Genomic DNA, 13,106 nt, shown 5'->3' on the forward strand with positions numbered 1-13,106 from the left:
AAGATTTATTAGAGAGAACGGTTAATATTACGCTCATGCACGCACAATTTATGATACTAAATTGTTTTATAATCAGTGTGGAACACTATCATTTACAACCTGCCGACGTATTTATTTCAACGTTAACACATATAGTTTAACATTAACATTACCTAATTTAACATGAAATGTATCACAATCCGGCGTGCGCGTAAGAGAGAGAGAGAGAGAGAGAGAGAGAGAGAGAGAGAGAGAGAGAGAGAGAGAGAGAGAGAGAGAGAGAGAGAGAAGCAGATAAAGATATATGTATGTACATATAATTTAATCATATGATATTTTCTGATTCATGCGTATAAAGCGACAGAAAATCTATAAAATGCGTGACGTGAATTATAGTTTTTCTGTCGCTTCTTCCTACGCATTATGCGTGAATCAGGAAGAATCATATGATTAATTTACATATATACATATATCTCTCTTCGTTTTTCTATTTCTCTCTTTCTCTCTCTCCCTCTCTCCCTCTCTTTCACGCGCATGCCGAATTGTGATAGATTTCATGTTAAATTAGGCAGCGTTAATGTTAGACTACATGTTAACGTTGAAATGAATACTTCGCCAAGTTGCAAATGATAAAGGTCTCCACGCTGTTTATAAAACAATCTAGTAGCATAAATCGTGCGTGCATGATCGCATTCGTCGTTCTCTCTAATAAATCTTGAATGGAATTATTGTAAATATACAATGTTGTATATATAATATGCAGGGTGTCCTATACGCGACACGAGACATCGTCATCATTTTCGCATCATTTTCATATCGCCGAAAAAACAAAGCGATAATACTTTTTCGGCGCGGTATCATATATGTCGCGTGTGTCTTTTGTCGCTCGCCGCTTAAACCGTACGGTCTACCGCTTCTCATGCGCCGAGATAATGTTTGCTTATTTAATGTGAATTTTGTAAATTGAATAGAGGATCTTTCTATTCAGAGAGTTTAGCATGTAGTTTAACGTGCGGTAGATCGCACGCTTTGAGCGGCGAGCGACAAAAGACACGCGACATATGATACCGCACCGAAAAAGTATTACTACTTTATTTTTTCGGCGATATGAAAATGATGCGAAAATTATGACGTCGCGTGTCGCGTGTATGACATCCTGCATTTATACATATACAAAATTGTATATTTACAATGATTCCATTCAAGATTTATTAGAGAGAACGACGAATACGATCATGCACGCACGATTTATGCTACTAAAACTACATGTTAAAGTTGAAATAAATACGTCTGCAAGTTGCAAATGATAAAGGGCTCCACGCTGATTATAAAACAGTTTAGTATCATAAATCAAGATATAAAGCGATAATACTTTTTCGGCGCGGTATCATATGTTACGTGTGTCTTTTGTCGCTTGCCGCTCGAATCATACGGTCTACCGCTTCTCTTGCACCGAGACAATTTTGCTTATTACATGATTATTGTGAATTTTGCAAATTAAGGATTACTCTTTAATCCGGAGCAGGATTTCTGAACGCACCCCTTGTTATGACTGATTTCCTAACCTTTCATAATATCTGCGTTTTGTAATTTATGAAGGTGTGAATAAAGTACATATTAAAGAAAGTTAAATTTATTATAATAATCGTCTAAAGTAAATTTTTTTTAGCAGAAATTAGAAGCGTCATAATTTACAGGTTCTAATTTACTGTACATACTTTAAATACATAGCTCTCAATGAAACAAGAGTGCAATTAATTGATATTTCTAACAATATTTCAATAAATAAATTATATTTTTTAATTTTGGTTGTACATCAGCTTTGCCCTACAGCAAATAGAAGTGTTTTGTGCAATACTTCATCAATGCTGTGAAAAATATCATTTATAACAAGTCGCTGCTTCAATATTCTTAAGATGATTTGCTGTTTCATAAAATGTGATAAGGTATGTATAAGACCTGATATCATTTCTGCAAAAGTTATTCTATATATGACATTCTTAAATATTATGCTAAATTAATCACAGTTGATTATTCCATAACATTTCACAAGATTCTGAAAGCGGAGACAATAATAATGAACTCTCGCTTAACAAAATCTCATGGTTTGTAAATGGATTCTATTTCGATGCTTGATGACAGGCCTGCTCTGCAATTACTACCGATGCATAGGATATGTCAATTCTTTTATATCTGATATAGACATTTCATAATTTTAATACACAGCATAATATTTAGAAATATCATATATATAATAACTTTTACAGAAATGATATCAGGTCTCATACCGTATACATATCCTATCACATTTTATTAAACAGCAAATCACCTTAAGAATACTGAAGTAGCAACTTGCGTCATAAATGATATTTTTCACAGCATTGATGAAGTATTGCATAAAACACCATCATTTGCTGTAGAACAAAGCTGATCTACAATTGAAAATAAAAAATATAGCTTACTTATATTGGAATATTGTTAGAAATATATCACTTAAATACAATCTTGTTTTATGGAAAAGTATTTAAATACAGTAAATAATATTCACTGAAAATTATGACGTTTCTCATTTTTGCTAAAAAAAATGTATTTCAGACGATTATTATAATAAATTTAACTTCCTCTGATACGTACTCTAAACACTTTGATAAGGTACGAAACGCAATGATATTACGAAAGATTAGGAGATCTGTCATAACAAGGGGTGTGTTCAGAAATCCTACTCCGGGTTAAAAAATAATTCTTTAACCCGGAGTAAGATTTCTGAACGCATCCTTGTTATGACAGATTTCCTAACCTGTCGTAATGTCACCGTGTGTCGTAATTTATGTTTAGTGTACGTGTTTAGAGTATGTATCAGAGGAAGTTAAATTTATTATATTTATGGTCTGGAATAAATTCTTATTTAAGCAATTGGAAATATTATAATTGTTAGTGAGTATTATTTACTATACTTTAAATACCTCTCAATGAAACAGTTTTGCAGTTAATTGATATATTTCTAACAATATTCCAATATAAGTAAACTATATTTTTTATTTTCAGTTGTAAATCAGCTTTGCTGTACAGCAAATGATGATGTTTTGTGCAATATCTGCATCAATGCTGTGAAAAATATCATTTCTAACGCAAGCCACTGCTTCAGTATTCTTAAGATGATTTCCTGTTTAATAAAGTGTGGTAAGGTATGTATATGGTAAGAGACTTGATAGTATTTCTGTTAAAGTTATTCTATATATGACATTTTTAAATATTATGTTTTGTATTAAAATTATTAAATGCCTATTTCAGATATAAAAAAATTGATGTTTCCTATGCATCGGTAGTAATTGCAGAGCAAGTCTGTCATCAAGCATCGAAAAAGAATCCATTTACAAACCATGAGATTTTGTTAAGCGAGAGTTCATTATTATTGTCTCCGCTTTCAGAATCTTGTGAAATGTTATGGAATAACCAACTGTGACTAATTTAATTGCTGTGTTTATTGAAGAAGGATCAATGTGCTTCTTTATATCATTGCAGAAGACATAAAACATTTATGTTTTTAACTACTTATATATATAAGTGTACTTGCTTGCATGTGTTTGCGTATACGCGAGCTGTAAAATAGTCAAAAGATTTATGTACAGAATGCAGTAATGTATCATCTGCATTGCGATATTACTTTAATTAATTTTACACTGATGTATATATTATGTACTATCTTACATATCCAGATATATCAGTAATTCCAATATAATTTAAATTTATATTATAATTTATATTAAAATTTATATTTACATTTACATTATGATTTATATTTATATTTTTTAAAATTATATGTTACAACTTGCGTAAAGCTGATTAATTATTGTTATATAAACTTTATTTAAACTGTCACAAATGTACATATACAAATAATTTATATATAATAGTGTTTTCGAGGACATTTACATATAAACGGTCTATTTTTCTAATATTCACTCCTATGTAGTACCACGTTACAATAAGATACTTTTTCTCGCAGTGTGCTTAATATTTGCGCAGAGATCGGCGATAATACTTAGCAGTGTCTCTTATTATAATATTGAGCTGTTCGATAATTCATCTCATTAGTCATATACAAGAAGAGTGAGTAAATAGAAAAAAGTAATCTAATATTAGAAAAATAGACCGTTTATATGTAAATGTCCTCGAAAACACTATTATATATAAATTATTTGTATATACATTTGCGAAGTCCTCGAAAGCAATAATTTGATAAGTAGACCGTTTATATATAAATGTCCTCGAAAACACCATTATATATAAATTATTTGTATATACATTTGCGAAGTCCTCGAAAGCAATAATTTGTTGTACAATAGCTAAAAATCAAAGTAATGAAAAAACAAATTGTAATGTATACATCAGAAAACGATGCTGCTTATACGTATGCAGAGAAATGGTTAGGTTTTTCAATGTCCTCAAAAACGTCAATTGACAAACATATATATATATATATATATATGTGTGTGTGTGTGTGTGTGTGTAAATTTTTTTATATAATTTTTACAAATACATATTTTAGCGATACATATTTATTCCTCTACAAAGTGTAAAAAACGCGTCTATTCACACGAGCACAAGTTTCTGTAGCGCACCTCGTGCGCTATCGGGAAATAAACGTTTTTTTGCTCGTTAGCACACGTCCCATTAGCGCACCTCGTGCGCTAACGGGAAATAAACGTGCGTGCGCTATCGGGAAATAAACGTGTAATTTCTCTTTAGCAAACGTATCATTAGCGTACCTCGTGCGCTATCGGGAAAGAAACGTGCGTGCGCTATCGGGAAAGAAACGCGTCCTTTCTCTTTAGCACACGTCCATGTAGCGCACCTCGTGCGCTATCGGGAAAAAAACGCATCTTTTCTCTTTAGCACACGTCCCTTTAGCGCACCTCGTGCGCTATCGGTAAAGAAACGTACGTGCGCTATCGGGAAATAAACGCGTCATTTCTCGTTAGCACACGTTCCGGTAGCGCACCTCGTGCGCTATCGGGAAAAAAACGCGTCTTTTCTCTTTAGCACACGTCCATGTAGCGCACCTCGTGCGCTATCGGGAAATAAACGCGTCTTTTCTCTTTAGCACACGTCCCATTAGCGCACCTCGTGCGCTATCGGGAAAGAAACGTGCGTGCGCTATCGGGAAATAAACGTGTCATTTCTCTTTAGCACACGTCCCATTAGCGCACCTCGTGCGCTATCGGGAAAGAAACGTGCATGCGCTATCGGGAAATAAACGCGTCATTTCTCGTTAGCACACGTCCATGTAGCGCACCTCGTGCGCTATCGGGAAATAAACGCGTCTTTTCTCTTTAGCACACGTCCCATTAGCGCACCTCGTGCGCTATCGGGAAATAAACGCGTCTTCTCTTTAGCACACGTTCCATTAGAGCACCTCGTGCGCTATCGGGAAATAAACGCGTCTTTTCACTTTAGCACACGTCCCATTAGCGCACCTCGTGCGCTATCAGGAAAGAAACGTGCGTGCGCTATCGGGAAATAAACGCGTCATTTCTCGTTAGCACACGTCCATGTAGCGCACCTCGTGCGCTATCGGGAAATAAACGCGTCTTTTCTCTTTAGCACACGTCTCATTAGCGCACCTCGTGCGCTATCGGGAAATAAACGCGTCTTCTCTTTAGCACACGTCCCATTAGAGCACCTCGTGCGCTATCGGGAAATAAACGCGTCTTTTCACTTTAGCACACGTCCCATTAGCGCACCTCGTGCGCTATCAGGAAAGAAACGTGCGTGCGCTATCGGGAAATAAACGTGTCATTTCTCTTTAGCACACGTCCCATTAGCGCACCTCGTGCGCTATCGGGAAAGAAACGTGCGTGCGCTATCGGGAAATAAACGTGTCATTTCTCTTTAGCACACGTCCCATTAGCGCACCTCGTGCGCTATCGGGAGATAAACGCGTCTTTTCTCTTTAGCACACGTCCCATTAGAGCACCTCGTGCGCTATCGGGAAATAAACGCGTCTTTTCTCTTTGGCACACGTCCCTGTAGCGCACCTCTTGCGCTATCGGGAAAGAAACGTGCGTGCGCTATCGGGAAATAAACGTGTCATTTCTCTTTAGCACACGTCCCATTAGCGCACCTCGTGCGCTATCGGGAAAGAAACGTGCGTGCGCTATCGGGAAAAAAACGCCTCTTTTCTCTTTAGCATACGTCCCTGTAGCGCACCTCGTGCGCTATCGGGAAAGAAACGCGTCTTTTCTTTTTAGCACACGTCCCTTCAGCGCAACTCGTGCGCTATCGGGAAAGAAACGTGCGTGCGCTATCGGGAAATAAACGTGTCATTTCTCTTTAGCACACGTCCCTGTAGCGCACCTCGTGCGTTATCGGGAAATGAATGTTTTTCTTCTCGTTAGCACACGTCCCTTTAGCGCAACTCGTGCGCTATCGGGAAAGAAACGCGTCTTTTCTCTTTAGCACACGTCCCATTAGCGCACCTCGTGCGCTATTGGGAAATAAACGCGTCTTTTCTCTTTAGCACACGTCCCATTAGCGCACCTCGTGCGCTATCGGGAAAGAAACGTGCGTGCGCTATCGGGAAATAAACGTGTAATTTCTCTTTAGCACACGTCCCATTAGCACACCTCGTGCGCTATCGGGAAAAAACGCATCTTTTCTCTTTAGCACACGTCCTTTAGCGCACCTCGTGCGCTATCGGGAAAGAAACGTGCGTGCGCTATCGGGAAATAAACGTGTCATTTCTCTTTAGCACACGTCCCATTAGCGCACCTCGTGCGCTATCGGGAAATAAACGCGTCTCTTCTCTTTAGCACACGTCCCATTAGCACACCTCATGCGCTATCGGGAAAAAACGCATCTTTTCTCTTTAGCACACGTCCCTTTAGCGCACCTCGTGCGCTATCGGGAAAGAAACGTGCGTGCGCTATCGGGAAAGAAACGCGTCTTTTCTCTTTAGCACACGTCCCATTAGCGCACCTCGTGCGCTATCGGGAAATAAACGTGCGTGCGCTATCGGGAAATAAACGTGTAATTTCTCTTTAGCAAACGTATCATTAGCGTACCTCGTGCGCTATCCGGAAAGAAACGTGCGTGCGCTATCGGGAAAGAAACGTGCGTGCGCTATCGGGAAAGAAACGCGTCCTTTCTCTTTAGCACACGTCCATGTAGCGCACCTCGTGCGCTATCGGGAAAGAAACGCGTCTTTTCTCTTTAGCACACGTCCCTGTAGCGCACTTCGTGCGCTATCGGGAAAGAAACGCGTCTTTTCTTTTTAGCACACGTCCCTTTAGCGCAACTCGTGCGCTATCGGGAAAGAAACGTGCGTGCGCTATCGGGAAATAAACGTGTCATTTCTCTTTAGCACACGTCCCTGTAGCGCACCTCGTGCGTTATCGGGAAATGAATGTTTTTCTTCTCGTTAGCACATGTCCCTTTAGCGCAACTCGTGCGCTATAGGGAAAGAAACGCGTCTTTTCTCTTTAGCACACGTCCCATTAGCGCACCTCGTGCGCTATCGGGAAAGAAACGTGCGTGCACTATCGGAAAATAAACGTGTCATTTCTCTTTAGCACACGTCCCTGTAGCGCACCTCGTGCGTTATCGGGAAATGAACGTTTTTCTTCTCTTTAGCACACGTCCATTTAGCGCACCTCGTGCGCTATCGGGAAAGAAACGCGTCTTTTCTTTTTAGCACACGTCCCTTTAGCGCAACTCGTGCGCTATCGGGAAATAAACGCGTCTTTTCTCTTTAGCACACGTCCCATTAGCGCACCTCGTGCGCTATCGGGAAATAAACGCGTCTTTTCTCTTTAGCACACGTCCCATTAGCGCACCTCGTGCGCTATCGGGATATTGCTTCCAACATTTCGTGCGCTATCGGGATTATGTTTCATTTTCTTGTGTGCTATCGGGCAAATGTGCATATTACTTGGTGCGCTATCGGGATAGTGTGCAATTTATTTGGTGTGCTATCGGGATGTGTGCTAAAGGGATGTGGGCTATCGGGAATTATTTTAATTTTGACGTGTGCTATCGGGCTGTGCGCTATCGCACCGTGCGCTAACGGATCCCGCTCGTTGCAGTCAACACACACTCACCACACCATCAGCATCACAGCGTTCGTACTCTCGGAATTGGTCACGCCTCTTCCTGCATTTTCGGCACCAGATCATCGATGGCTTCATCTTCAAGGGCTTCAGTTAGCGGATCCGGAGTTTCTCACTTGAAGTCCTGTAGAGATGATCATCGGAGCGGACTCGTATAGTCTTCTCATCGAATCGGAAGTCAGCAAAGGAAGTAGAAGCGAACCCATCGCCCAACGCACGGTATTCGGTTGGATCATTCTTGGTCCAATCTCAACCTCAACCTCATCCGGCGCCACTGCTCAACCGGTCTCTGTAGATCATGACCTCCACGAACTACTCACAAGATTTTGGGTTCAAGAGGAGATTCCAGCTTCTCCTACCTCACAACTCAGTCCGGAAGACGCAGCATTTGAGGCTCATTTCAAGGCTACGCATCCACGAGATAGTTCGGGACGGTACATCGTGCGTATACCTCTCGCATCATCGGCGGACCAACTAGGAGCTTCCAGATCAACGGCGCAACACTGCCTGCAACGCACACTCCGGCGCTTCTCGACTGACCAAGTGTATTGCAATCTCTACCGGTCATTCCTCTCAAAATATGAAAGTCTTCAACATATGGCCAGGGTCCCCCTCTCGGCACCGGAACCTCTCAAAGTTTATTTTCTTCTTCATCACGGGGTCCTTCGAGAAGACAACATCACTACCAAACTGAGGGTAGTTTTCAACGGGTCCAGCCTCACCAGTTCGGGTTACTCACTCAATGACATCTTGCATACGGGGATCAACCTTCACGGATATTTCGGATGTACTTCTCTGGATTCGGCGACATCGATACATTTTCATTACGGACATCACCAAAATGTTTCGGCAAATCAAGGTGCACCCGGATGATTGGGACCTACAACGCATTCTATGGGTTGACGAGCAACTCAACACCTACTCATATCAGCTCACAACAGTCACTTACGGTACACGGTCAGCTCCATTCTTAGCAATGCGAGTACTCTTACAACTGGTGGAAGATGAAGGGAAAAACTATCCTATGGCTGTCGCACCTCTCACAAAAGGGCGCTACGTGGATGATATCTGTGGCGGTGCTGACAACATATCAAAATTAATATCAACGGCAGCGCAGGTACTCGAGCTCTGCACGGCGGGCAGCTTCCCCTTAGCCAAGTGGCAAAGCAATCATCCGGAACTACTCAAGGCACTCTCAGTGGATGACACCTCAACTGAAGCTCATCAATATGACGACCCTTAGGGCAAAATTCTAGGACTCACGTGGCAATCTTGGTCGGACCAATTCTCCTTTTCGGTCAAGGCCTCCTCCAAGGCGGAAATCACTAAGCGGACAATTCTCTCGGAAATATCTCAATTATTTGATCCACTCGGCTTTCTATCTCCGGTGACTATCAGGGGAAAGATGCTCCTTCAAGAACTATGGCTAGAGAAAATCGGCTGGGATGATGCTCTCTCTCCACAACTCAAACATCGATTGACTCAATTTCGCGGAGAACTATCGGATTTGTCGCAACTCACGATTCCACGGTGGATATACCTCACCCCATTTTCAACGGTCGAGCTCCACGGGTTCTCAGATGCCTCGCAATTGGCAATGGCGGCAGCGGTTTTCATCAAGGCCACATCTGATTCGGCGGGACCACTCATCACACTTGTGTGCGCCAAAACCAAATTAGCGCCTCTCAAACGACTAACCATTCCTCGGTTAGAACTCACAGCGGCGGTAATACTCTCTCGTCTCATCAACTACGTGCAGAGGACTCTAGAACTTCATCAGGCACCAATCTTTTGTGGACGGACTCGTCGGTATCACTCACCTGGATCAACAGTCATCCATCTCGCTGGAAGAATTTTGTTCGCAATCGGGTGGCGGCAATTCAAGAACAAGTCCCACAGGGTCAATGGCGGTTTGTCTCTGGGAAGGAAAATCCTGCAGACTGTGCCTCTTGTGGTCTTTCTCCGGCACAACTCTCTCGACATCCTCTATGGTGGAACGGACCCTCATGGTTAGCACAGTCTTCTCAACATTGGCCCAGCTCACATTCACAACCAGACTCTAAGGCGGATCTCGAGGAGGCCAGGTCTTCTACTCACATCAACGGTGAAGCAACCTTCTCTCTGGGAGCTTCTCCATCGTTATTCTTCTCTCAACCGGTTGCTTCGAATCACAGCCCTTTGCCAACGGGCCTGCGCGGTTCTAAGGAAAATACCACAATCACCTCTGGCCACACCACTCACCCCCGGGGACCTGGAATCAGCTCGGTTGTATTGGATACAGACATGGTGGAAGAATAAAGGTGAGTCAAGTCAGGCGATCAATTTTCGTTCGATTTGCGCAACTCACCAAATCCGCCATCTTGTTTTACAAACACATGCTTGGTCGTGTATACGTGTTGTGTACAAGCCACTATTGACTGTGATCTGAGAATTATAACAATCTAAAAAGGTGTATTTATTCATTCAGATAGTTTCTTCGGTGACTTTTTCGACAGGTAATTTCATTTTTAATTTGTTATTTTGATATAGAAGTTTGGCACGGTAAAGAACTTCTCGAATACAGAACTGAACGAACATCAGTCTGAAGAGGTTAGGAAACCTGTCATAATAAAATATCATTTTCCAGATTTATTTTCCATCATGATGGTCAATCATGGTCTACTGTGCTATTAAAGGGTGTAAGAATGACTCGAAAAAAAACGAAAACTTCCAGCTGTGGAAAAATAAGTTATTTTCGTTTTCCAAAAAATCAACTTTGGAAAGAATGGTGAAATTCTGTGGGAACCCAAAAATCAATCTAGCAACTGGTGAGTGAAAATACTCGATAAAATCGGAACTTAATCGTCAGTTTATTATGATTATCATCATTATCATTAAAAAAAAGTTTCATTCCGCAGCGAGAGTATGTTCACTTCATTTTCCGGAAGGTACGTACCGAGAAAAAACATGGGTGCAACAGCAGTATCCTGAGGTAATGAGATGTGAGCCGCGTTTGAAAGATGATGCTGTACCATCCAAATTTTTGGCTCCCGAATTTTCCAAAACTTGTACCAAGTTCACGTCGCAGGGCATAATTGAAATTTACCGCAATGAAAATTCCATTGTGTCACTGGGCGAAACTAACATCACTTCTCAAATAACAAGCTAAGATTCAATTCTAGCCGGTAGCTCTCAATCAGAAGACTTCATCGAAGACAGCAATCAATTGGAACATTTGTTAGAAAAATTTGAAAGGTTGAAGGACAATAAAAATCTGAAAGAATCACTTCATCAAAAAGTTCAATCGATCAATGAGAAAGACAAAATAATTCATGAGAGAGACAAAATTATAAATGAGAAAGATAAAATTATCAATGAGAAACAAAAAATAATTGATGAGAAAGAAATAATACTGGGGAAAAAAGAAAAACTGCTCGAAAAGAAAGATAAAACCCTTGGCGTGAAAGAAGAGACTATAAGCAAATCTCAGAGAAAGGAAAAAAAATATAAGGAAATATTGAATAGAATTTTTACACCTGGGCAGATTAAAATGCTCACCAATGAAAATCAAAAACAAGTCAAATGGTGTGCTGATGATATTTCATCAGTCATGTTTTTACACAGTGTCAATCCCAGAGCTTATAGATTCATACGAAAAACGATTAAAGTCCCTCTACCTTCGGTATCAACTTTAAGAAATTGGGCTCAGAAGTTCGATGTAACACCAGGAATCTTGAACGATGTTCTGCGCATCATGAAACTGAAAGGAAAGAGTATGACTGTTTTCGAGAGGCTTACAGTTTTGTCCTATGACGAAGTGTACATATCAAATGACATTGCAATCAATCGACGAGATGAACAAATCGTTGGACCGCATAAAACAACTCAGGTGGTTATGGCTAGAGGACTTTTCAGTAAATGGAAACAGCCAGCGTTTTATGATTATGACCGAGCAATGGACAAAAAACTGTTGGACAATATTATCATGAAATTGTTCGAAAGTGGATTCACAGTCGTGGCAACGACATCCGATTTGGGATCAAGTAATTCGACTGTAAAAAATTATTTGAAAATCGGGACTGAAGGAAATCAACAGTCCTATTTGAACATCCGAGTGACAATAAACTCCTCATTCACGTATTTGCTGATGTGCCTCACTTGAAATTAGCACGAAATCACTTTCTTGATAGTGGTTTTTTTTACAAAGGAATTCATCTTACGAAGGAAGTCCTAAAGCAGGTTTTGCAGTACAGAGGGGAAGGTGATGATATGACTATGGCTTACAAGTTGAAAAAAAAAACATTTAACTGCAAGAGGTACCGAACGACAAAGAGTTTCTATAGCCGTACAAGTGTTTTCGAATTCCGTTGCTGCTAGTATTAAATCCTTCGGTATGAGAAAGGTTATATTGAAAATTGGGAAAATGCTTCTTATGACGTGCAACTCTTCAACGACTGGTTCGATGTTTTGGACTTCACGCGTATGGCATTGAGCTTGAACATTAGAATAAATCTTATGAGAAATGGATCAATTCATCAAGGAGATGAGAGTAGGCACACATAAATCAATGATTCCTTTTCAACGAGGAATTTCTCTGGCCTGTAATTCCCTGCCAAGTTTGTTCAATTACTTGCAAGATACCTTCGGCCACGACCAAGTTAAATATCTAATGACTTATCGCTTAAATCAGGATGTATTGGAAAACACCTTTTCATATATCCGCCGTATGGGAGGCAATAATGATCATCCTAACGCGCTTGGATTCCAACATCGGCTTCGGTGGTACATCCTTGGGAAATACTCGATGGATTTCTTTTCACTTCAGGCTAACACTGTTCCTGTTGACAAAGATTCGAGTTTGATTAATGCGTACGATATTTCCAACTGCATGGCGGATGACGCCTATGTTTTAACCACTATTTTTCCAGAAAATTCGTCAATCAAAGAAAATAGTGAATCAATAGAAACAGAGAAATCGAAGGAATTGCAGGCAAGAGAAGATCCTGCACATATCGCTGATTGTGAATCATTAAGAATTAC

General features: G+C 40.5%; 1 protein-coding gene across 1 annotated transcript; it reads left to right on the plus strand.

Annotated features, from left to right (window-relative positions):
* The first annotated feature begins 8,219 nt into the window (after positions 1 to 8,219).
* LOC145940207 (uncharacterized) lies at positions 8,220 to 8,960 on the plus strand. Its single transcript, XM_083045122.1, has one exon. It carries the CDS (start codon positions 8,220 to 8,222, stop codon positions 8,958 to 8,960), a length of 741 nt encoding a protein of 246 aa, XP_082901248.1.
* Positions 8,961 to 13,106: the final 4,146 nt, after the last annotated feature.

Source organism: Prenolepis imparis, unplaced genomic scaffold (genome assembly GCF_030444845.1).
Source record: "Prenolepis imparis isolate NDT839.2.m4 unplaced genomic scaffold, iyPreImpa1.0 SCAF_9, whole genome shotgun sequence".
Lineage (NCBI taxonomy): Eukaryota > Metazoa > Arthropoda > Insecta > Hymenoptera > Formicidae > Prenolepis > Prenolepis imparis.